This window comes from Saccostrea cucullata, unplaced genomic scaffold (genome assembly GCF_032062105.1).
Source record: "Saccostrea cucullata isolate Sc308-1 unplaced genomic scaffold, CSIRO_AGI_Scuc_v1 ctg2876, whole genome shotgun sequence".
In the NCBI taxonomy this organism is placed as follows: Eukaryota; Metazoa; Mollusca; class Bivalvia; order Ostreida; family Ostreidae; genus Saccostrea; species Saccostrea cuccullata.
Genome location: NW_026927466.1, coordinates 39,585 through 63,157, shown reverse-complemented (window position 1 = coordinate 63,157; position 23,573 = coordinate 39,585). Strand labels below are relative to the sequence as shown.

Genomic DNA, 23,573 nt, shown 5'->3' with positions numbered 1-23,573 from the left:
AACTTATAGTCCAATTAATAGCTCCAAAGGATGCAGTTTGGTATCAAAATCAATGAAATATTTAAAATCTATATGAAAAGCACATTATTTTGATATAATTTGTTTCTATTTAAAGTTTCTTGTAAATGAGCAAATTTATTGTTGATATTGATATGCACGTTTTTAATAAAAAGCGTTACAGATTCATCATCTGTAAAAACTATCGCTCTCTATTTCTTGCCAACATTTAATGCAAAATCGTTTATACAGCCACAAATGAAATGGATTGCTCTAGTTTTGAAAAGAAAATGAAAATTCTAGATTCACTTTTGAACGCGCTACACACAAAAAATGCATGATCCCTGCTTAAAAATGTAACGCGTTACACGCTTAAAATACCTTTTATTTGCGCTTTTAAATTTTATTTTTTTGCATAAAAACTATCTAAATGTTATTTTCTTACTAAATTCAAGTAGTTCTGTTTAAACCCTATCCATCCATACCAAAATCATCTATATTGCGAGTATATTTTAAAAATCACCGATGAGTTTAATAGGTCATATTCTAAAATTGTAAAATGGCACCAACACCGCGCGTAACGTCAGTACACAGCTGGAAATTGGTTTTCGGACAAGAAGGGTTTTCGTGGGTTTGTTCATGATGCCAAGACATTTGTCACTCCCACTGCTTTTGAAATCATGGCATATCATATACACTAGAACTGATCCGGCAAATGTTAAATACACAATGAAAATTTACAAGTGGTGCGTTAGCAATTTTGTCTAGTGTATGTGCAAAACATAAAGCTTTTATCTCATACTTATTTTAAAAAAAATAAATTATTTATCATTATGCAAACCCATTTACAATGTCTAAATAACCCGGGTCAGGATAGTTAGTATACCAAAAATAACAGAGTAACATATATTTTAGCATTTCTACAAATGTCACCATCTTATTTTTATACGAGTGAGTTTTTGTTAAATTCAGTAAAATGTCATATTGCTTTTAATATATGTTTTTACATAAGAAAATGACATATCTTTTGTTTCAGTTTCGTTCTGAAATCTACAAAACATCTTAAATTTACATATATTATATATATATGCTAAGAAATACAAAATGGTATTTAAAAATTGTATTTTGGAATTCCATTCAGACTAAAACCTAGAACGACATGCTTCCACTGTAAATCAAAATTTAACACAGAACTCAAGATTTTTTCATAGTATATAAACATGTTCACAATCAAAAAGTAAATCTCTAATATCTTCAATTTCATCAATTATATTACATGTAACATATGCTCTATATTTGCATTTAAAAAGAAAACTGATTCAACACATAGTATTATTCATTAATTTGTAATTAAATTCACATATTCTTTTTTCATGAATGTCTTCAACCTTGTTTCTATATATATCCTTCCAACTTTCTTGGTTCTAAGTTACTGTTGCATTTCATATCACGTTGTATAAGTAACTACTTACAAAGGCCTTCAAGATACTTTTGTTTTTGTATGAATGTGTTCAAAATAGATCAAATTTACTTGTCCGATTGCACACTGTGTAAATACAGAATGTGTAATGTCATAAATCTATTTTACTCTGATTTTTTATATATTATAGATAGTCATGCTTCTCTATGTATCTGTATACACACACTTTCTTCTCCCAGTATGATCCAACCCAGAGAAGATGAGTTTTGTCGTCATAACTCAGACCCGTTGGTTCGATTAATCCTTGTTGACGTGTCAGTATCAGTGACAGGAAGTGACCGTTCTTGTCAATTATCTGTATTGTGTTAGTGTTAACATCACACACCAAAATGTTTGACAGGGCGTCTGTACAGATTCCACGTGGTTCTAATTGTGATTCTGATGGGTGCCCTGTGTAGGAGAAACGATGTCTACCTCTACTGTCTGTCACTGCTACAGCATCAACACCAAACCAATAATCAGACACAATAACATCTCCATTGCGGTTTTCTGTGATGTAGATAGGACGAGAATACAGTTTCTGGCCTGTGTTGTCATACTGTATTGTCTTTATGTGTTGTCCAGTGTCATTATATCGTGCTATTATGGGTTTAAAAAAGGACTGCATCCCGACCAGCAAGTCACCGTTGATGTGGGAGGAGTAGATACACTGTGGTTCCCATTGTTCTGTTTTCTTTATCAGTGTAGATGTTGTTCTGTAATGTTTAGAGAGTTTGATAAACTCAAAGTAATTATATCTGTCATATGATGTACTATGTCACCCTCCGTGTTTATCAAGATAAGATTTTTACCATCACTGATCCAGGCCCTGTCTGGTGTCACACAGGAAATGTGATATAATATTTCACCTGGCACTGTATTAGACCTGTGTAATACAGGGGTAGACATCTGTTTAAGCAGACCTTCCATTCTTACTTGTCTTTTTCCTCTCTGGATTATTTGGATTTCACCCAGTAAGTCAGTTACATCCTCATTTTTGATATCTTCAGAAACGTAGACCAGGGCGTATTGCGTGAGATTGGGAGTGTCCTTGAACTTGTGTACACGAGTTGTTTTCTTTAGGTACATTAGGAATTTTAGCGGTCTCTTCGCTGACTGATCAGATCTGTGTTCGAAGGTTTCTATGCTTGCAATATTTCTGTTTATTTTTCTCCTCTGTTGTTGTAAACTTAGAATGAATGTTTTGTGTCTGAGTTTTACATCACATATGACAGTGTCTATGAGGTTCCTTAGTTTCTGGGCTTTTGTTAACATCTTTGACTGAATGATAGAGATTTCTTTGTGACAAGTTTTCATATCAGCTTTGATTCCTGCCAGAACACAACTGTTATTATAGAGAGTCTCACTTCTAATGTTGTGAATAATAGCTCTGTGTTTTTGACGGTTTGTTTTGTATGTTGTTCTACTATTTAGTATCTGGTGATGTCTGTGTTCTGTACATTGGAAACAGATAGAAATTTTACAGGAATCACAGTACTCTTGATAAAACATGCCTGGATATTTCTTACAAGTCTCTTGTTTTGTAACGTAGTCATATTTCTCACGGTAAATCATGACATAGAGGTGCATGGTATCGAGATCAAATACATGTCTCTCCTTACACTTAAGACACAGGTCATGTTTACACGTGTTACAGTAGAATTCTGTGTCACCCTGACACTGGAAACACTGACGTACTTTACACTGGTTGCTGAATCCTGAACCCATGATCTTGAACACAAAGTCGTTCTTTTGAGATGAATTTATATTTTTAAAAGTGAATCACAACATTATGGGATATAGTATCTAGACCAATAACATGTCTCTCTTTATAATGTATACACAGGTCAATTTTACACGTGTTACAGTAGAATTCTGTGTCCCTTGACACTGGAAACATTGACGTATTCTACACGAGGTTGGTTGTAGTTGTATCCTAGCTTGTGCATTATTTACAGGATTTAGTTGTTATGTTCACATTCTGCTAAAACTAAATCAAATTAGTATATCAAACACATATATCTTATTACAGTATTCTACGTCAAAAAGCATATAAAAGAATCTTTTTTAAATGGTGAACTTTAGGATGACGTTTACTCAGGTTTCATAAAAAAGAAAGTTAAATTTTATAAAGTACAAAAAGTTAAATAAAAAATTGTTCTAAACGGATAAAATAATCATTGTTTTACTCAATATCAATTTAAAAATTTCATATTTTATTCTAAAAAAAAAATAAACAGGAACAAAAATCAATGTATGGTAATGCAGAGGAAATTCGGACTAAATTTTTTATTTTTCAATTTTTGAAAATTATTTCTTCTTGCAATATTAATCACCATGTATAGGTGACATGTATCTTTAAACATCATTTTGCAATGTTATGGGTATTAAAGGTCATAAATTATTTCAAATAATTTAACGCTAGGAGATAAAGTAATTCAAAAATATGAACAAAAACCATTCCAGACAACACATCTCAATAATTTGATAATTGGCTTCATATAATAGTAATACCATGAGAATTAGAGCAACAAATTACCTGCGGCTATAAGTAATTAAGAGTTCTTATCAGTCAGATCTTTTAAATATTCAATTTAAATTGGGAAAAATATAAATACGACAGAAGAAACTTGTACGGTAATAATTATTAGGTTTATGGCCAACACTCTTATCTTTTTTTCTTATGAAGCGAAGCTGTTCTGTTGCTATGATATACTGAGCAAAATAAGTTTAGCAATTGATTTTCCTTTGGTATAATTTAAAAATATTTTTCTCTTTTGTTTTATTTTGTTTCTTCTCATAATCTATTGAGATAAAGTTAAGAAAAGTAAAACTTGTTTTTTAAGCTTGACGCGCGGAATTTGTGTCGTCAAACGTTTTGACAATTTAACAATACAATAGGTTATGCTCGAACGCACACGGTCCGAGAAAAAAATGTTACTCGAAAAACCTTTCGAACACGCTTGTAAAAGAAAACCGGAAATAACCTGAAAAAACGACCAGGACTTACCTAAAATGATCGTCATAGGGCTATAGGGATACTAACCGCTGACTGCTCACAAAAAGATGTTGCTGAACATTTTAATGTGCATCCGTCTACAATATGTCGGCTTTCAAACCAATTCCGGACCACTGAAAATGTTAGTGATCGACAGCGTTCAGGACGTACACGGAAAACAACTGTCAGAGAAGATCGTTTTATTGATACGACGTCGAAAAGTAACCGTTTCGTGGCTGCTCCTAAAGTTGCAGAAGTTTTTCGCCGCGCTACTGAAGTGAGATTATGCGGGCAAGGTGTAAGAAACTGGCTACGTTCAGCAAATCTTCGAGCTCGCAGACCCCTAAAAGCTGTACCATTAGCTCAACGTCATCGACAATTTCGCCTTGCATTGGCCAACACCCATCGTCGCTGGATTCAACGACAGTGGAATGGAGTTTTGTTTACGGATGAGTCACGTTTTAACGTCGATTTTGCGGTTGGAAGAGTTCGAGTTTGGAGACGTCGAAATGAGAGATATGACCCCGAAAACATCACCCAACGTGACCATTACGGTGGAGAAAGTGCAATGGTGTGGGGTGGAATAAGCCATCGGATTAAAACTGACCTTGTGACCATAAATGGAACATTGAATTCGCAGGGGTACTGTGATGAGATCGTCGTTCCTTTAGTTGTTCCCTTCCTGCGAACATTTTTCAGCAAGACAACGCCCGTCAGCACACCGCACGCCACACACAAGACGCCCTTTATAAGAATATTGTTGAGATCCTAGATTGGCCTGCGAGATCACCAAATTTGTCACCAATTGAACATGTTTTGGACATTCTTGGTCGTCGTGTAAGACAGCGACATAACGTAAACAACGTTGCAGAAATGACCCTTGCCCTGCATCATTAGTGGAATTAAATCACTATGCTTCAGATGAGAAACCTTTTATAAGGATCATGAGACGCCGCTGTGTTGCTGTTATTGCTGCAAATGTAGGCCATACGAAATATTGATACTGAATGTGCCTTTACAGCCTGTTTCCTCATCAGTTTCACGCTAATTCTTGCGAATCAGAACAAGACTATCAATAACATTTGCACTTTTTTCTTATGTGAAGACAAATCTTACATTTTAATTTCATTTTAAGTATACTATGTCTAATTTTTTTGTCATGTTACATATTAAATATCTCTAATTGCTAAACTTATTTTGCTCAGTATATATTTCATTATTCAAAGAGTTATGTTGCTTGTAATATGTTGTGAGTGAAGAAGAAATTGGTCATAATGTGAAAAATTGAGGTATTATCTGAGAAATACTGAAGGGCCACTAGCATGAAAAGTAAGTCATTGACCTAGTTATTTGAAGTTGAAATTTTACACAAGAATCAGGGGTGTACATTGCCCATTAGATGGTTTTTCGTTCTTATCAGTGGAATTTTAGTCATCCTGAGTAAAGGTATACCTTAGCAACAATATGAAATAAATAAGGGTAATTTAGGCTGTGTATTTACAATATTCATATATGTCACCTTCAATTTTCAAAATTATACGTGTAATTTATTGATTTTGAGGGCAACATAAGTTTTGACGGACCAAAGGGCTTAAAGTGTTTTCCCGTGAGGCCAAAGGCAACAGTTTGGTTCAAATGCTCTTCAAAACGCATTCTGTCCGAGAACTCATTCAATATTTTAATGTCTTGTTATTATTATAACATCTTTTTATGATAATATGACCTCAACATTGGCATTGAGTATGACAAAATTGTGATGATTCTGAAACTGTTGACGAACACTGATTGATTGCTTAAGGTAGGATTCTTCTAACATTTCTTGTATTTAAAACTTTTCACAGAATCTAGAGAACAATATCACTAAGTGATTGTATCAATGAGATTAAATTTGACCGTTTAATATCAGAGGCAAGGTCATATCAAGGTCATTACCTTTTTCCTGGACATTAAGAATAAAAAAAATGACTGTTTCCAATCATGCGATCCCTACTTGTAATTCAAAAGATTGATTGTTTTTCTTTTTGCATAACGAGATGCTACCATATATGGCCTATAAGAAGATAGTACCAAATTGACGTGGATAATTCAAATAAAATGGATAATTGTTTGCTTATCCGAATTTCATCTACTTTTCTTAATTTTTTAGAAATTACTAGTTATTTTTATTTGCTTCCTATATTTAACTTTTTCTAATTTTCACATATAGTTAAGTTGTCACATAAAGGTACATAATAATACAAAAACTAAAAGTTTTGGTTGTTTACTAAAAGAGAAATAACACGTTTTACGGATTTTTAGATAAAATCTGTATTTAGATTTGAAGCATTTAAAAGCCAACATAGTTCTAGTATGTGTGAAAAATCTTACTTATTTGATATATTTTGAAACTTTATCTTCTTATTATTAATTTAACTCAAATTTGAAAATTTCTTCTAGTCTTTGATTGCGTAAAAATTATAACTAAATTCATTGTTCTATAATAATTTTGAAAATCCTTGCTAGTTTTCAATCGCAGTTTACCCTTTCTATTTAAAGTTGTATAATTGTGTTGAGGAAAGAAAAATATGGTCTTTTAAATCTCTTGTATCTATATATAAAAGACATATCAGAAAATGTACTTTGAATATTCCATCTAGTCAGAAACTAGAGAAGAATCCTACCTTAACTGTTCTTTTACGTCCCAAGGGAAACTCTTCATTGATATATAGAAATCGACGGTTCCGTGAGAGGTTTCAAATTTAGACCTAAAGACGGTAATCATGGACATCGAGCAGTGAAGTTCTATATCGTATCAACGTCTATTATGACTCGGGACTTTTCATTTAAAAGACCGTGCCTTTCACTTATAGTGCCGTGCTCTTAGCGAATGAACAGTTATTGCCTAGGTAGAGTCTATAACATGTCCCAGTCACGGTTTCCGGGAATATTATCTCCAGTACAATTTTTTGTAATAGAACACATGTTCGATCTCGATGCATACACTTCTGTAAACATATGACGTTATGTACGACAAGTTGGCAACTTAAATTCGAACGATAATCGGAGACTTAATAATATTATGACACCCATGTGAATGTACGATTTCACAAAGTTTGTGGTATTTAATAGGAAACATAATGATTAATAGACTGCTTTTTAATTACCTATCAGTATCAAAACTATATAGTCGCCCGCGTGGCGCAGTGGTTAGAGCGTCTGCTCTAGAGTTGCGAAGTAAGGAGTCAATCCTTACGTCGCGGGTTCGAATCCCACTGCGGGACGTGGAGACCGGTCTTTCGGATGAGACTGTATAAACCTAGTTCCCGTGTCGCAGTAGGTGCTACGTGTAGCACGAAAAAGATCCCTCACTGCTTAAAGGCCGTAGTGCCGAGCATAGGACAAAATTTGTAGCTCTCCACTGGTAAGTGGTGGCGTCTCCATATGAGTAAAAAATTCTCGAGAGGGACGTAAAACAATATACAATCAATCAATCAATAAATATTATATACAAGCATTGCCAACGTTGTATACTTAGCATATGTGTACGCATTGCAAAATACTATTATCATGATTAGGTATGTAATCTTCCGACACAAAAAGAAGGTAGTTATAAGAAGTCCAACCTATAAAAATAAGTAATTATTTTTTTTTAATGTCAATGTCCTGGGAGAATAGGAATTATAGGTCAAAAAAAATAAATAACGTTCAACGGGCAATATAACATGATATAGGTGTTCAACATAACCCAATCACTGTAATAATAATCGAATAAACTGATAACCATAACTCAAAGTCCTTAAAAAAATCATCAAAAACAAAATCAAATACACCTATTAACCAGTCATGGTTCGACATAAACAAGTCACTGAACAGTGTAACCCAACCATATCCCAGTCACTGTTCAACATTACCCAGTCACGGTTCCAAATAACCAAGTCTATAAACAACCAAAAGGAGTCATGGTTTAACTTAACAAAGTCTCTAAACAACCAAACCCAGCCAGGTTTCCACAAAATCAAGTCTTTAAACAACGTTACGCAGCCACGGTTTAACATAACCAAGTCTCAAAACAACATAATCCAGTCAGAATTTAACATAGTCTAATCTCTAAAAAACCTAACCCAGTTTCAGTTCAACCTAATCAATTATGGTTAAACTCTCTTAACTACCTAACCCAGCCATGGTTCAACATAACCAAGTCTCTAAACAACCTTGCCCAGTCAAAGTTTAATATAACAATATCTCTGAATCGCCTAACCCAGTCCCGGTTTAATTTGATTGATTGATTGTATGTTGTTTAACGTCCCTCTCGAGAATTTTTCACTCATATGAAGACGCAACCACTAGCCGGTGGAGAGCTACAAATTTTGTCCTATGCTCGGCACTTAGGGCCTTTGAGCAGTATGGGGTCTTTTTCCTGCCATTCTTCCTACTGCGACACGGGGCCTCGGTTTATACGGTCTCATCCGAAGGACCGGTCTCCGCGTCCCACAGTGGGATTCAAACCCGCGACGTAAGGATTGACTCCTTACTTCGCTACTCTAGAGCAGACGCTCTAACCACTGCGCCACGCGGGTGATCCGGTTTAAGATAACCAAGTCTATAAAATAACCATACCCAGTTACTGTTCAAAATAATCAAGTCTTTTAACTACCAAACCAAGTCACGTTTTAACATAACCAAGACTCTAAACAAGTTAAACCGATCATTGTTCAACATAACCAAGTTTATAAAATAACCCTACCTAGTCACGGTTTAACATAACCAAGTCTCTTATCTACCTACTCAAGTCACGGTTTAACATAACAAGACTCATAACAACCTAACACAGTCATGGTTCAACATAACCAAGTCTCCTACCTACCTAACCCAGTTACCTTTCAACATAACCAAGTCTCTATTAAAACTAACCCAGTCATGGTTCAACATAGCCAAGTCTCTTAACTACCTAACCCAGTCACGGTTTAACATAACCAAGTCTCCATAAAACCTAACCCATTCATGGTTCAACATAAGCAAGTCTATAAAACAACCCTGTCTAGTCATGGTTCAACATTACCAAGTCTCTTATCTACCTAACACAGCCACAGTTCAACATAACCAAGTTTCAAAACTATATGATGATGACATATAATCTGCGGCATATTAGGTTACCTCATTAATTGATGTTTCTTTATTATCTATATAATGAATTGACGACAATTTTTTTTGTTTCTTTTCCCGATCATGTCACACGGCAGGTGTGACCGGTCGGTTGGGGATGCTCACTTCTTCATGGCACCTGGTCCCACCTCAAATGTTTTGGAGGTCCGTATTTGGTTTTCTTTTGTTTTTAATTGTTTTATAGACTTTGATCCTCAATACGTACTGTTAGTTATCTCCATATGTCTCATTCTATACAGACCCGAGAAGAAGAGAAAAATATATTTAAGAAATGAATTCAATTTTTGAAGATTCAAATCAAATCAAATGAACTACGACGCCTCAAGCTGGCATAGTGTTAGCGGTTAATGATAAATATGCCGACGAAAAGCACTACGACGCCTCAAGCTGGCATAGTGTTAGCGGTTAATGATAAATATGCCGACGAAAAGCGTCGTAGTTCATGTACCTCATGAATTTATTTTCTGATTAGGAGCCACAATTCAACTCTCATTTCACAAAGCAAAACAGTTTGTTTTAATGTCAAGTACGGTATTATGACGTATCAATGGAAATATTCATGCTGATTTATTATTCATGTGAAAATTAACAATAATCTAATTTGTAAAGAATCTTAAGGAAACATGTTTAGAAATGTAAATATATACATGTACATATTAGGCAATTTCGCCACATATGATCAAAAATAGCATTACGTTTCATATGAGAATATTATGCAGATCATATGAGACCTATATATACAATCATATTTAGCAAATCATAATTGGATCATATGAATGCACACATGTAAATCATACAAAGTAATATACATATGCCATTTTTATGAATCTCATATAAAACCAATCATATTATTAAATCATATGTAGAGAAGTTACCTGTATACACACGCATATATTTTTAATTCTTAAACTAACCTCAGTTTTGGCGTTTACCTTCAGTCCTCCATCCTAGTGAACCTGAAGTGTGTCATTTAACATGTTATCTTCTTCTGTCCCCAAACTGCACATCACTTTATTTTTATCTCCGACTTTATCTTTGACAAGAGGTCTAACCGTTTGTGTTGCAAGTACAGGTATCTTCTTGTACCATAAAATAAGTAAATGAATGCTGTCAGCATGAATAATTTTGGGTAATTTCTTCAGGTTTATAAAAATCTTTCATTTAGCAAAAAAGGAAAAGGAAATTTCATATTGAGAAGAAATCATAAAAATATTCATAAATATATTTTAAGTTTATTAAGGGCTAAATATGAAAAGGATCACTTTGTCAGATTGGATTAAGTTTAAGAAATTTAAAAATCATGTAAAAAATTGAATTATATGTGAAAGCTACATGTATCTATTTGTCCAATTTCACTAAATTGTGGACGGTTAAAAAATTAAAAAGAATGCAAAACCCTTTATGAAATGGAACTTTTCTATTGTCAACTTCCCTTACTTATGAAACAATATACCTTCATCACCTGCATACGAAGTATATATATTTCAGTTGATTCGATACGCAAGAGTATGATTGTATACTGTTCAACGTCCCTCTCCAGAAAATTTCACTGATATGGAGACGTCACCATTGCCGGTGAAGGGCTGCAAATTTAGGTCTATGCTCGGCACTCAAGGCCATTGAGCAGGGAGGGATCTTTATCGTGCCACACCTGCTGTGACACGGGGCCTCGGCTTATACGGTCTCATCCGAAGGACCGCCCAATTTAGCCCAATTTAGTCGCCTTTTCCGACAAGCAAGGGGTACTGAGGACCTATTCTAACGCGGATCCCCGCGCAAGAGTATGCTCTAAGTACGAACTATTTCGAAAACGATGTTCATTATTGAAAAGCAAGTTGATGAAACAAGAATATCTGCAGTTTCGTTTAAAGTCAAAATTCCGTAAGTCTTATGGTCGATACAATGACCTTGTCAGCAAATGTAATCATTAAGTCAAATGCTGACTGAAGTTTTTCATAAAAATTAGTCCATTATTTATACACTGAATTGACGACGGATTTTTTCCGTTATTTTCTGATCATAACAAGGGGGCACACGGCGGGTGTGACCGATAGGCAGGGTATGCTCACTCCTCAATGGCACCTGATCCCACCTCTGATGTGTCGTTGTCCGTATTTGGTCTGCTCTTATTTTGCATTGATTTATGGACTTTGATACTGAATACTGTTTGTTATCTCGATATCCTTCTTGCAGCCGACAATGTCTCTAATAATATAGTCTCTGTTTGTAAGGCACGTTAGTTTAACTGTATTTTAGAAGAGCTTGTGTTTTAATATCCTGCTGGAAATCCAACTTTTATTTGAGTTAACTTTTTGAAGATGACATTAATAGCATAACAGCTTTCTAAAATATTTAGAACTTTAAGAAAAGTTTTAAAAATCGCGAAATTTTCCAAAAGTTAATAATCTACATATATACGAGGGCCGTTCAAAAATTACGCGGACTTGTTGCACACAAAAAAAATATTTGACGACATAATCGGGCAAAATGTCACAATAATAAAAAACAATCTTTACTTATATCGTATTTAAAATTCTATATCAAAATGTTTTATATTGGTAAAAGTTTTGAGTGATTTTTGAGGACAAATCATTCAATCACGGAGCAGCAAAATCAATTGCTATGGAGCTCTCGTTTTCTTAACATTTTCCCAAGAGTACCTGTACAGTTTGGGTTACCTTAATATCTACCCAACTTTTCCCCGTATGGTGCCCCTCGACATGGATCGGGTGAGTGAACGGTGCACCTGTTAACTGGTTCGAAAACGTGTATACAGACTTTAAAAACCCTAGAAAAATAGGTACTTTATTCTATTGAACTGTTGTGTGTATGTTTATGAAGACAGTTTATCAAAAAAGTGTATAATTCTCAGATTAACACCACTTCCGGTTGATTATTATCTGTTTACCTGTAAAAATCAATCAGGTGTGACCAAATTCTGTCCAGTAACGAGGTCACGCTAGACTGTCTGGCAAGTACAGGGTGTTTCCAAAAGTTCAAGATAGCATGTTTGTCATTCGCACTTCTTGGACATGAGTAATGACAAAGATGAGAATGACAGCTGCGAGAGTGACAGTAACATTGAAAATAATGTTTACTGCACTCAAAATGCAGAAGACCTCGAAAATAAAATTTATGGTGAAATTAAAGATAAATTTGGTCAGTATGATAAGGAGAACTTTATAGAAAACATGGTGGAAATATACGTGGAAAATCCAGATCAGTTAAATGAAATAAGACAAAGTATGTATGATTATGCAAAATCCATACTTGAAGAATTCCCCGCAGGTTTCCTGACAGAACGGCGACAAAGAGGTACCGGGAAGTCAATTACAGAAAAGTATGCATCTGATGTATACTATATATATGCTTTTACAGAAGGCATTGTGACGTCCGCTGAGTTTCAAAGAGAAGTTATGAGTAAATACAAAATGAAGAACTCTGTCTCACAAGATTCCTCGCAGATTGTAAACAGGACATTGTGTGAAGAAGACGCTTTAAATGGGATAACTCTTCATACCATTAAAGGATGTTTGAAGAAAGAGCTACAACTTGTAAGAGAAGCACTAACTGAATTAAAAGCAGTGTTTGCGTGTGAAATCCGATCAAAAAATAATGAAATTCGTCAGCTGCGCGCAGAGAACAACCGTATTCAAACGGAAATGTCATCACATGAAGAGGAAAGAAAGAGACCAGCAGATTTTACAACACAACTTAAATCTGAAATAAAGTATTTACGGCAAAAACTTAAATCATTTGAAGAGGCCAATGACGCGAATGGAGAAATTCTAAAAGAATTAAAGAAGATTCAAAGATCGCAGCAAAATACACAAAGACAGTCTAAGCCAAGAACTGTTGATAAGCAGAATACACGATACGAAAAACCAGATCATGGCCATGCAAGAACAACAAGCATCTTTTCTACAAGCAGGAGGAGTGATGAAGATGAAGACCGAGCTTACAGTCAGGATGATGGCAAGACTGACCACACCGTGATTACAAATGCCGAGATTCACATGTCTGCAGTGTCACAGACATATGAATCAGAGGAAACAAACGAAAGAGACGGACGAGATTCCTTTCCTAGGTTGAACTGTACAAAAGATCTGAGCATTGTAGATGTTTCAAACAGTAAAGAAAACCGAAAACCTTTGCAAGCGTCCTCACATCTGCAGAAGATATTGAGAAAAGTAAAGAAAATCTAACTAAAACGAAAACCTTTGCAAGCGTCCTCACATCTGAAGAAAAAGACGATGAATGGGTATCAGATGCAAATGAATATGAAAATAAGGAACCAAAATCAACCTTTACAGGTTACACGTTCGTCCGCAGGAAACAACGTACTAAGCGAATTGTGTTAGCTAACATAAAGGCACGAGGAACAACGTTTGAGGAGGTCCAAAAAGATATTCGTCAATGGTGTGAAGAAAGCGATGTTAAGGTGTCGGGCATATTTCTTTTAGCACATCATTCGGAATAAGGATATGGAAATAACGAACAGTATTCAATCTCAACGTCCATTAAACAAATATACAAAACAAGAGCAGAGCAAACACGGACCTCCGAAACATCAGAGGTGGGATCAGGTGCCATGGAGGAGTGAGCATCCCCTGCTGACCGGTCACACCCGCCGTGTGCTCATTGTCATAATCAGGAAATAACGGAAAAAATCCGTAGTCAATTCAGTGTATAAATAATGGACTAACAATTGGTATGAAAAACGTCAGTCAGCATTTCATTCAATGATAAATTGTATTTGCTGACAAGGTCATTGTATCGACCATAGAATTTACGAAATGATGACTTTAAACGAGACTGTTGATATTCTTGTTTCATCAACTTGCTTGTCAATAATTTACCTCGTTTAAGAAATTGTTCATACGTAGAGCATGCTCTTGCGTATCGAATCAACTGAGATATAAATACTCCGTATGCAGGTGATGAAGGTATATTGCTGCATAAGTAAGGGAAGTTGACGATAGAAAAGTTAAAGTCATCACGTTTATCATATAGCTTGGTTGTTAGATTACCATTTGTGTCTTTTTCAAGTAAAATATCCAAGTATGAAGCAGATGTGTTGGACTCTGTGGTATCTTTTATCTCAAGCTCACCAGGATATATCGTGTCGACGTAGGAATGGAAATTATCATTATTAATTGACAATACGTCGTCGATATATCTAAATGTCGAGTTGAAGGCCACAGCAAGTGTTTTTTTCTTTTCACGCAAAAGATTTTGTATAAATTCTGCTTCATATGAATATAAAAATAAGTCTGCTAATAACGGAGCGCAATTTGTACCCATTGGAATTCCAATAGATTGTTGGAATACCTGGTCTCCAAAAACCACATAGATATTGTCAATCAGAAACTCAAGCATCTTCTTGATGTCAACTTCAGAGTACTTATGTGTACAATCAGAATCTGTTTTAACAAAATAATTTTTCAAATGACCAATGACAAGGTAAGTAAACTTACTAGTTCCATTTTTGTTGAAGAAGCAGCTGTCAATGATATCAAAAAGCCTGGATTTTAATTTGTCGTGCGGAATTGTTGTGTATAAAGTTGAAAAGTCGTAAGTTTTTATGCTGTTGATTTTTGTAAAGTCTTGTGATTTCAAATTGTCCAAAAGTTCTTTAGAATTTTTAAGTATCCACATCTGATTTACACCACTTCTTGAATATATAGTTGTACAGTACTCTTGAAGTTTTTCCTTCACTACTGTCAAGAAGATTTCCCACATTTGTGATTCGTGCAAGCATTGATGAAGATGACTACGAAAAAACACAGGACCAAGACTTCTGACCAGAAACTATCTCTGCCAGAGAATGGATAATCCGCAATGAAAGAAATACCGAACGTGACGATGGAAACACAGACGATTCATAATGACAGTGACACTTTTCATAATAATATCCATGATTCTTTCTTGCTGGAATGTTCATGGCGTTTTCACCTGCCTGTCAGAGCTATCTGATTTAACAAAATTTGCAGATGTCGTTTTTATATCGGAACATTGGCTACCGAAAAACTGTTTATCATGTTTACATACATCAATGCCAGATAATATTACATGTTTTGCAACACCGGGAACAACCAAAAACATCATCACTAGAGGAGGGACTGCATTTCTTATTCGAAATAACAGTGACTTTTCTGTAAAAGATGTAAAGACAGCAAATGAACGAATAATGGGAATTGAAATAACCAAGGGATCGAACCAATTGTTCATTATAGGGTGCCTCCTTCCCTCAACAAACCACCATTACGAGGAATATAAACGTGTGCTGCAGAATGTATTTGATTTGTCTGATGAGCTTAGTGAAACTGGTCCTGTAATTTTATGTGGTGATTTTAATACGGATATTAAAAATAAATCTGACAGTCCAAAATCGAAACTTCTCACGGAAAATACGCTAGACAGAAACCTTTTTAGTATATTTTCGATTGATAATCAAAATGAACATACATTTCAAACAAAGGATAAAAAAATTAAGTCACTTCTGGATTACATTTTTGTGCCTGAATGTCTTTCTCGAGAAGTGAAATATAAAGAAATATATAAAGACTTTGCATATAAAGTTTCTGATCATTTTCCCCTGCTTTGTGAAATTGACATAGCTAGTGTTTTCGCTCAGTTACCCCCAGACTATTCAAGAAACATTCCAAAATGGAATTTGGCTGACACCAACAATTTTGAAGCGTTCAAAATCTCGTCTACTAACCTTTTAAATCCTGTACATACAAGTGTCCTACATAGGGATAATATTGATACTTTTCTTGTCCATATTACTGCTTCACTTCTAGCATCCTCTGATGAACATATACCACATGGGAAATTCAATCCACATCTAAAACCATACTGGAAAAAATCCGAGCTAAACAACGCCCATTATGAAATGAGATGTTCTAGAAGAACTTGGAAATCTATGGGATCTCCTAGAGATAAACAAAACGAGTATTATGTGAACTATAAAAAGTCAAAATGTAAATTCAGAAAACTACACAGACTTGCACAAAAAGACTGGCATCATTTCATATTTGACGAAATTGACAAAGCCGCTGAAATCGACATAGGAACATTCTATAGGACAGCATGGAAAAATAAAAAACGATCAGGTTCATTCTTTCTATCCAAACTAAATTATAAAGGAAGAACTTCTAAGAACATCAATGACATGTGTAATTTATGGCAAGAATATTATTCTGACCTTGCTAACGAAGAGTACCATCCAGAAAAATTTGATGAAGATTTTAAACATTTTATAGATGAAGCTGTGCAGAACATCGATAATGATCTAAAGAACAGTGATAGCTTATTCACGGACATGATCGTTATATCCATTGAAGAAGTCAAACACCAAATTGATCAGCTTACCAAAGGGAAAGCTCCTGGACCAGATTTTCTCACAAACGAACACCTTATATACAGTGGTCATTTTGTAGCAGAACAACTGTGCTTACTTTTTAATGCTATAATTAGAGAAAAATACGTCCCTGAAATGTTTAAAGTAGGAAAGATTATATCTATCTATAAAGGTAAAAACAAAGATAAATGTATTCCTACCAATTACAGAGGCAATACATTGACATCTGTTGTAAGTAAATTATTCGAAAAAATACTTTTGTCAAAAATTGAAGATGATCTAGTTAGAAGTGGCAAACCATTTCCACACAATCTACAATTTGGGTTTAGAAATGACTATGGTGCAATTCCAGCTTGTTATGTTCTGAAAGAAGCTATTAGCTACTATGTAGATAGGGGTTCTCCAGTTTTCTGTCCATTTTTAGATAATGAAAAAGCCTTCGACAGAATCTGGCATAATGGTTTATTATTTAAGCTGTATAATCTCGGAATAGACTCCAGCTGTTGGCAAATTTTAAAGTACTGGTATAATGACAGCAAGTGTTTTGTATCATTTTGTGGTGTAAATTCCAATTTGTTTAAAACCTCACAAGGTGTAGGACAAGGAAGAGTACTTAGTGCTTTTATGTTTCTTGTATATATCAATGATTTATTACATGAGATATGCAAAAATGGCAAGGGCCTTTTACTGGGTGACTTACACATACCAGGTATTCTATTAGCAGATGATACTGCTCTAATGAGCAATTCACCAAAATCCTTACAATGTTTACTCAACCTTGTAGAAAACTATGCATTTACCTGGAGACTCCATTATAATCCAAGTAAAAGTGTTTTTATTGTATTTAGGAAAACCAAAAAATGTTCTATATCTTGTAGCGTTACGCTTTTTGGTAGTGAAATACCTCAATCTGAAAGTACAGTCTATGCTGGTTGTCTTCTCCAGGCAAATATGAAAAGTGACAAACTTACAGAACGAGTGTGTAAAAATGCGAGGTCAAAAATTCACTCTTTATATTCTATTGGTGTTAATAACTCTGATATTCACCCGGTTGTGTCTGCAAAAATTTGGAAACGGGTTGTGCTACCGTCTGCCCTCTACTCTTGCGAGATATGGCCGCTACTGCCGCTAACAGATATGCAACAACTTGAATACGTACAAAGACACTTCTCCAGGATTATTCAAGGATTCTCAAAGTTTTCTCCGTCACTTTCAAGCATCTCGAATATTGGACTGTGGACTTTACAAGGCTACATTGATAAATGTCGCCTACTTTTCTTAGGTAGACTCCATAGGTCAGAACAAACCTCTGTACATTATCAGGTCTATAAGTTTATTTCTGATATTCATGTATCTGAAAAATTTTTTGCAACCAAAAACATGTTACAAACTGCTAGCAAATACAAGCTTTTAGATATGTTTGAAAACAATTGTAGCATTATATACAGTAAAAAGGAATTTTCAAGAATGATTATCAAAACAATATGTTCAGCAGAGGAAAAGCAATGGCGTGCTGCTCTGTCTGTAGATCCTGATATGTCTTTTTTCAGTAAAATACATACAAAGTTGAACCCAAATAAATTGTGGCAGATTGCTAGAGAAGATCCTTCAAAAAGATTATTTATCAATTTTTTGATCCAGGTTTCATCGATGAAAATTGTTTGTAAATTTTGTCAATTTTGTAATAAGGCAACAAGTAATTATAATATGCACTTGATGTTAAGTTGTTTTACACTACTAGAAGACAGAGAAAATATGCTGGAGAACATTTTAGATATACTTGATGTTAATGAATATGTTATGTTTGAAGATCAAGATCCTGAACTACAGTATTTATCTTTAATGGGATGTGTTCAAGGCACAAGTTTTGAAAACATATCTTTTACAAAATGGAAATGTATTATGATAATCGTTGCCTCAACAGTTTATAAAAACAAAAGTGTTTTTGCAATAGACTGTCGAAACATTTAAAAGTCTAGCAGAAAATTGTACATATATAAATATGTTTTGTTTAATGCATTGTGTTGATAATTAGTTAATTACCTGTTCATACAAACTCTCCATTAATTTGGATAAGGATATGGAAATAACGAACAGTATTCAATCTCAACGTCCATTAAACAAATATACAAAACAAGAGCAGAGCAAACACGGACCTCCGAAACATCAGAGGTGGGATCAGGTGCCATGGAGGAGTGAGCATCCCCTGCTGACCGGTCACACCCGCCGTGTGCTCATTGTCATAATCAGGAAATAACGGAAAAAATCCGTAGTCAATTCAGTGTATAAATAATGGACTAACAATTGGTATGAAAAACGTCAGTCAGCATTTCATTCAATGATAAATTGTATTTGCTGACAAGGTCATTGTATCGACCATAGAATTTACGAAATGATGACTTTAAACGAGACTGTTGATATTCTTGTTTCATCAACTTGCTTGTCAATAATTTACCTCGTTTAAGAAATTGTTCATACGTAGAGCATGCTCTTGCGTATCGAATCAACTGAGATATAAATACTCCGTATGCAGGTGATGAAGGTATATTGCTGCATAAGTAAGGGAAGTTGACGATAGAAAAGTTAAAGTCATCACGTTTATCATATAGCTTGGTTGTTAGATTACCATTTGTGTCTTTTTCAAGTAAAATATCCAAGTATGAAGCAGATGTGTTGGACTCTGTGGTATCTTTTATCTCAAGCTCACCAGGATATATCGTGTCGACGTAGGAATGGAAGTTATCATTATTAATTGACAATACGTCGTCGATATATCTAAATGTCGAGTTGAAGGCCACAGCAAGTGTTTTTTTCTTTTCACGCAAAAGATTTTGCATAAATTCTGCTTCATATGAATATAAAAATAAGTCTGCTAATAACGGAGCGCAATTTGTACCCATGGGAATTCCAATAGATTGTTGGAATACCTGGTCTCCAAAAACCACATAGATATTGTCAATCAGAAACTCAAGCATCTTCTTGATGTCAACTTCAGAGTACTTATGTGTACAATCAGAATTTGTTTTAACAAAATAATTTTTCAAATGACCAATGACGAGGTAAGTAAACTTACGAGTTCCATTTTTGTTGAAGAAGCAGCTGTCAATGATATCAAAAAGCCTGGATTTTAATTTGTCGTGCGGAATTGTTGTGTATAAAGTTGAAAAGTCGTAAGTTTTTATGCTGTTGATTTTTGTAAAGTCTTGTGATTTCAAATTGTCCAAAAGTTCTTTAGAATTTTTAAGTATCCACATCTGATTTACACCACTTCTTGAATATATAGTTGTACAGCTTTTGCGTGAAAAGAAAAAAACACTTGCTGTGGCCTTCAACTCGACATTTAGATATATGGACGACGTATTGTCAATTAATAATGATAACTTCCATTCCTACGTCGACACGATATATCCTGGTGAGCTTGAGATAAAAGATACCACCGAGTCCAACACATCTGCTTCATACTTGGATATTTTACTTGAAAAAGACACAAATGGTAATCTAACAACCAAGCTATATGATAAACGTGATGACTTTAACTTTTCTATCGTCAACTTCCCTTACTTATGCAGCAATATACCTTCATCACCTGCATACGGAGTATTTATATCTCAGTTGATTCGATACGCAAGAGCATGCTCTACGTATGAACAATTTCTTAAACGAGGTAAATTACTGACAAGCAAGTTGATGAAACAAGAATATCAACAGTCTCGTTTAAAGTCATCATTTCGTAAATTCTATGGTCGATACAATGACCTTGTCAGCAAATACAATTTATCATTGAATGAAATGCTGACTGACGTTTTTCATACCAATTGTTAGTCCATTATTTATACACTGAATTGACTACGGATTTTTTCCGTTATTTCCTGATTATGACAATGAGCACACGGCGGGTGTGACCGGTCAGCAGGGGATGCTCACTCCTCCATGGCACCTGATCCCACCTCTGATGTTTCGGAGGTCCGTGTTTGCTCTGCTCTTGTTTTGTATATTTGTTTAATGGACGTTGAGATTGAATACTGTTCGTTATTTCCATATCCTTATGTATAAGTAGGATTACCACTCGTAGAATTAAATTAAAGAGTAGTATATGTATAAGTAGGATTACCACTCGTAGAATTAAATGGAGGAAATAAAGAATATCTTATCTTATCTTATCTTATCTTATCTATTGGTGACTCTCAATCACGTTCTTTACATTCCGGATAAAGTTTTCGTCGATAATCTTCTTCCCGTCCTCCCGTATAGCCTTTTTACAGATTACAAATTTCAATTTGCTTTTTGTGGACGAATGCCACGAATACCCTAGTTTATTACATATTTTATTATGCATATTTTGGATCTTTGCTGGCAATATCTCGAGCATTACACAAAATTTACAAAAGTGCGGTGCGCCGTCAATTCAGGAGACGTCATTTGCACAGTCGTTTTAACGGGAATCGCATCAGAGAAAAATTACTATATTTCTGTTAGTACTTCAAATATCACGTTAGAAATCTAAGTGCATGACAATAGAACAATTTAAAGATACATTTGAGAAAATTGTCGAAAAATATCGCGAATTATAGAAAATTAATGAGTTAAATTTTGAATTCCGCATGCTTTTACTTCCAATTTTTTGTCGTGCTCCGTACCTCTCCATAAGCGATTTCAACATACCGATATTTTAGTAGAATTTTTTTAATGTACAAAAAATTTGCCCAAAATTTATTGGAATCCTTAAGATACATGTTTCTGTGAAATTTCATTAATGTGTGACGTCTGTAAGAGTAAATAATACCACAGTCCGCGTAATTTTTGAACGGCCCTCGTACAACCATTCTTAACGATAAATTATCAACAAAATCACTTTGTAAAGAACCACTCCAAATTCTACACACAAGTGCTCTGAACCAAAATACAACTATTTTAACATTATTCAGGGTTCTCTATCATTTGAAATTTTACTGTGTTGCAGAGTTTACGCGAAGCACTAATATTTCGCGGTATTTTCGCGAACAAATTCTCAACTTAATCACAACTCATTATAATTACAAAAGTTTACAAGCACACACTTATTTTAAAATCGCTAATTCGTTACACAAATGGTATGGTCGTACATACTGATAAAAGGAAAAAAACGTTCTGAAAAGCAGATGAAATCTGACCGATAGTCGAACTACTTAACATCATTGAAAGTAGATTTGCCGAGTTTATTTATCAGGTTCTTGATCGAGCTACCGCATTACAAAAAAGGAACTTCAGAACAGTAAAATATTTTAAAGAGTTCCTTGAACATGCTAGAATTTCAAAATTTTCGGCAATTTACATCAATTAAATGACTTTGGTACGATGTTATGTTTGATTTACAGTGCTCAAATAATTCTAGAGCCGTGACATATTTGAATATTTTTTATAAATATAAATACAATGTACAATGTATTTTATTGCAACTACCAATTAACCGGTACATTGAATTGTGAAAACAATTATTTGTCTTTGTTCCGGTAATTTTTCTTTGTTCCGTCATGCGTCAAGTCCGGCGAAGGTCTAGGAGATAATTGATTGATTTCTCAAGGTGAAGCCCTAGTAATTAAGTGTTATAACTTTTTGAATTGAAAGATGGAAGAATTGTTTGATTAAACTTCCAGTTAGAGAGAATCTGTGTGTTTAGAATTTCTTATCATCAAAACTCTTACTGTGTCGGCAAAATTTTTACTGTGTCGCATGCATTAAATTTGAATCGTTACTGTGTCGGAGAAAATTTTACTGTGTCGGGAGCAACACAGCTCATGGAGAACCCTGATTATTTGAACTGATGAAAGATAATTACGGAGATAACAAACAGTATTCGATTGCAAGATCTAAGGTCCATACAACAATACAAAATAGGAGCAGAGCAAATACAGACCTCCAAAACAATAGAGGTGGGATCAGGTGTCATGGAAGAGTGGACATCCCCTGCCGACTGGTCACACCCGCCGTATGTTCCTTGTCATGAACGAGAAATAACAGAAACAGATTCCTTTGAGGAAAAACCATGAAATAACATTGATGAACTACATTGTTTCGTGATTAGCAGACAGTTATTTAAACCTTCACAATAGCAGCATCTACATAGAATACCCCAAGTCCATAGATGAATTCTTTAATGACTTAGATATGTTAGATGGCATGTATGTGATTACGTGTGGTAAAGGACTACAAAGAAAAACCAAAGACTAATACGACAATGTTCACTATACAACATAATAATAGTACTAGTGTACGAATTAACCAAGTTTGACCGTTATGGTGTTCCATAGAAAATTACTTTAAACAACAATGTATATGCTTCAAAATCTAATACTTTCATTAAATTATATTTTTACAAGTTACTTAATATTATTCTTATCCAATTTCAAGAAAACAATGTAAATCTTTAGCAACATTAAGCAACATATAACAAAATTCTCTATCGAAGATAAAGTAATGACAATAATGGCATGTCGTACATCGTGAACACGCGACTACCCAAAATCATAATTTTCTATCGTTTAAGTCTAAGACTGCAGCTATGCATTAAACATCAAATGAAGTACACAAAGAAGAATAAATTTACAGATGTATTCAATTACTTACACGGTGAT

The 23,573-nt window shown here is 34.6% G+C and overlaps 1 protein-coding gene across 1 annotated transcript; it reads right to left on the bottom strand.

The window, feature by feature from the left end:
* Positions 1-1,601: 1,601 nt before the first annotated feature.
* LOC134274552 (uncharacterized) lies at positions 1,602-3,184 on the bottom strand. The gene is made up of 2 exons (XM_062756825.1): positions 2,231-3,184; positions 1,602-2,126 (listed from the first exon to the last, which is right to left on the bottom strand). The coding sequence occupies exons 1-2, from the start codon at positions 3,182-3,184 to the stop codon at positions 1,602-1,604; spliced, it is 1,479 nt and encodes a 492-aa protein (XP_062612809.1).
* Between the last annotated feature and the right edge of the window lie 20,389 nt (positions 3,185-23,573).

What these genes read in the sequence shown, in the direction of transcription:
- LOC134274552 (XM_062756825.1), bottom strand. Translation starts at nt 3,184, where the DNA reads ATGGGTTCAGGATTCAGCAACCAGTGTAAAGTACGTCAGTGTTTCCAG. An exon ending in TAAACACGGAGGGTGACATA is followed by an intron (nt 2,127 to 2,230) that starts GTACATCATATG and finishes TGGGAACCACAG; the next exon opens with TGTATCTACTCCTCCCACAT.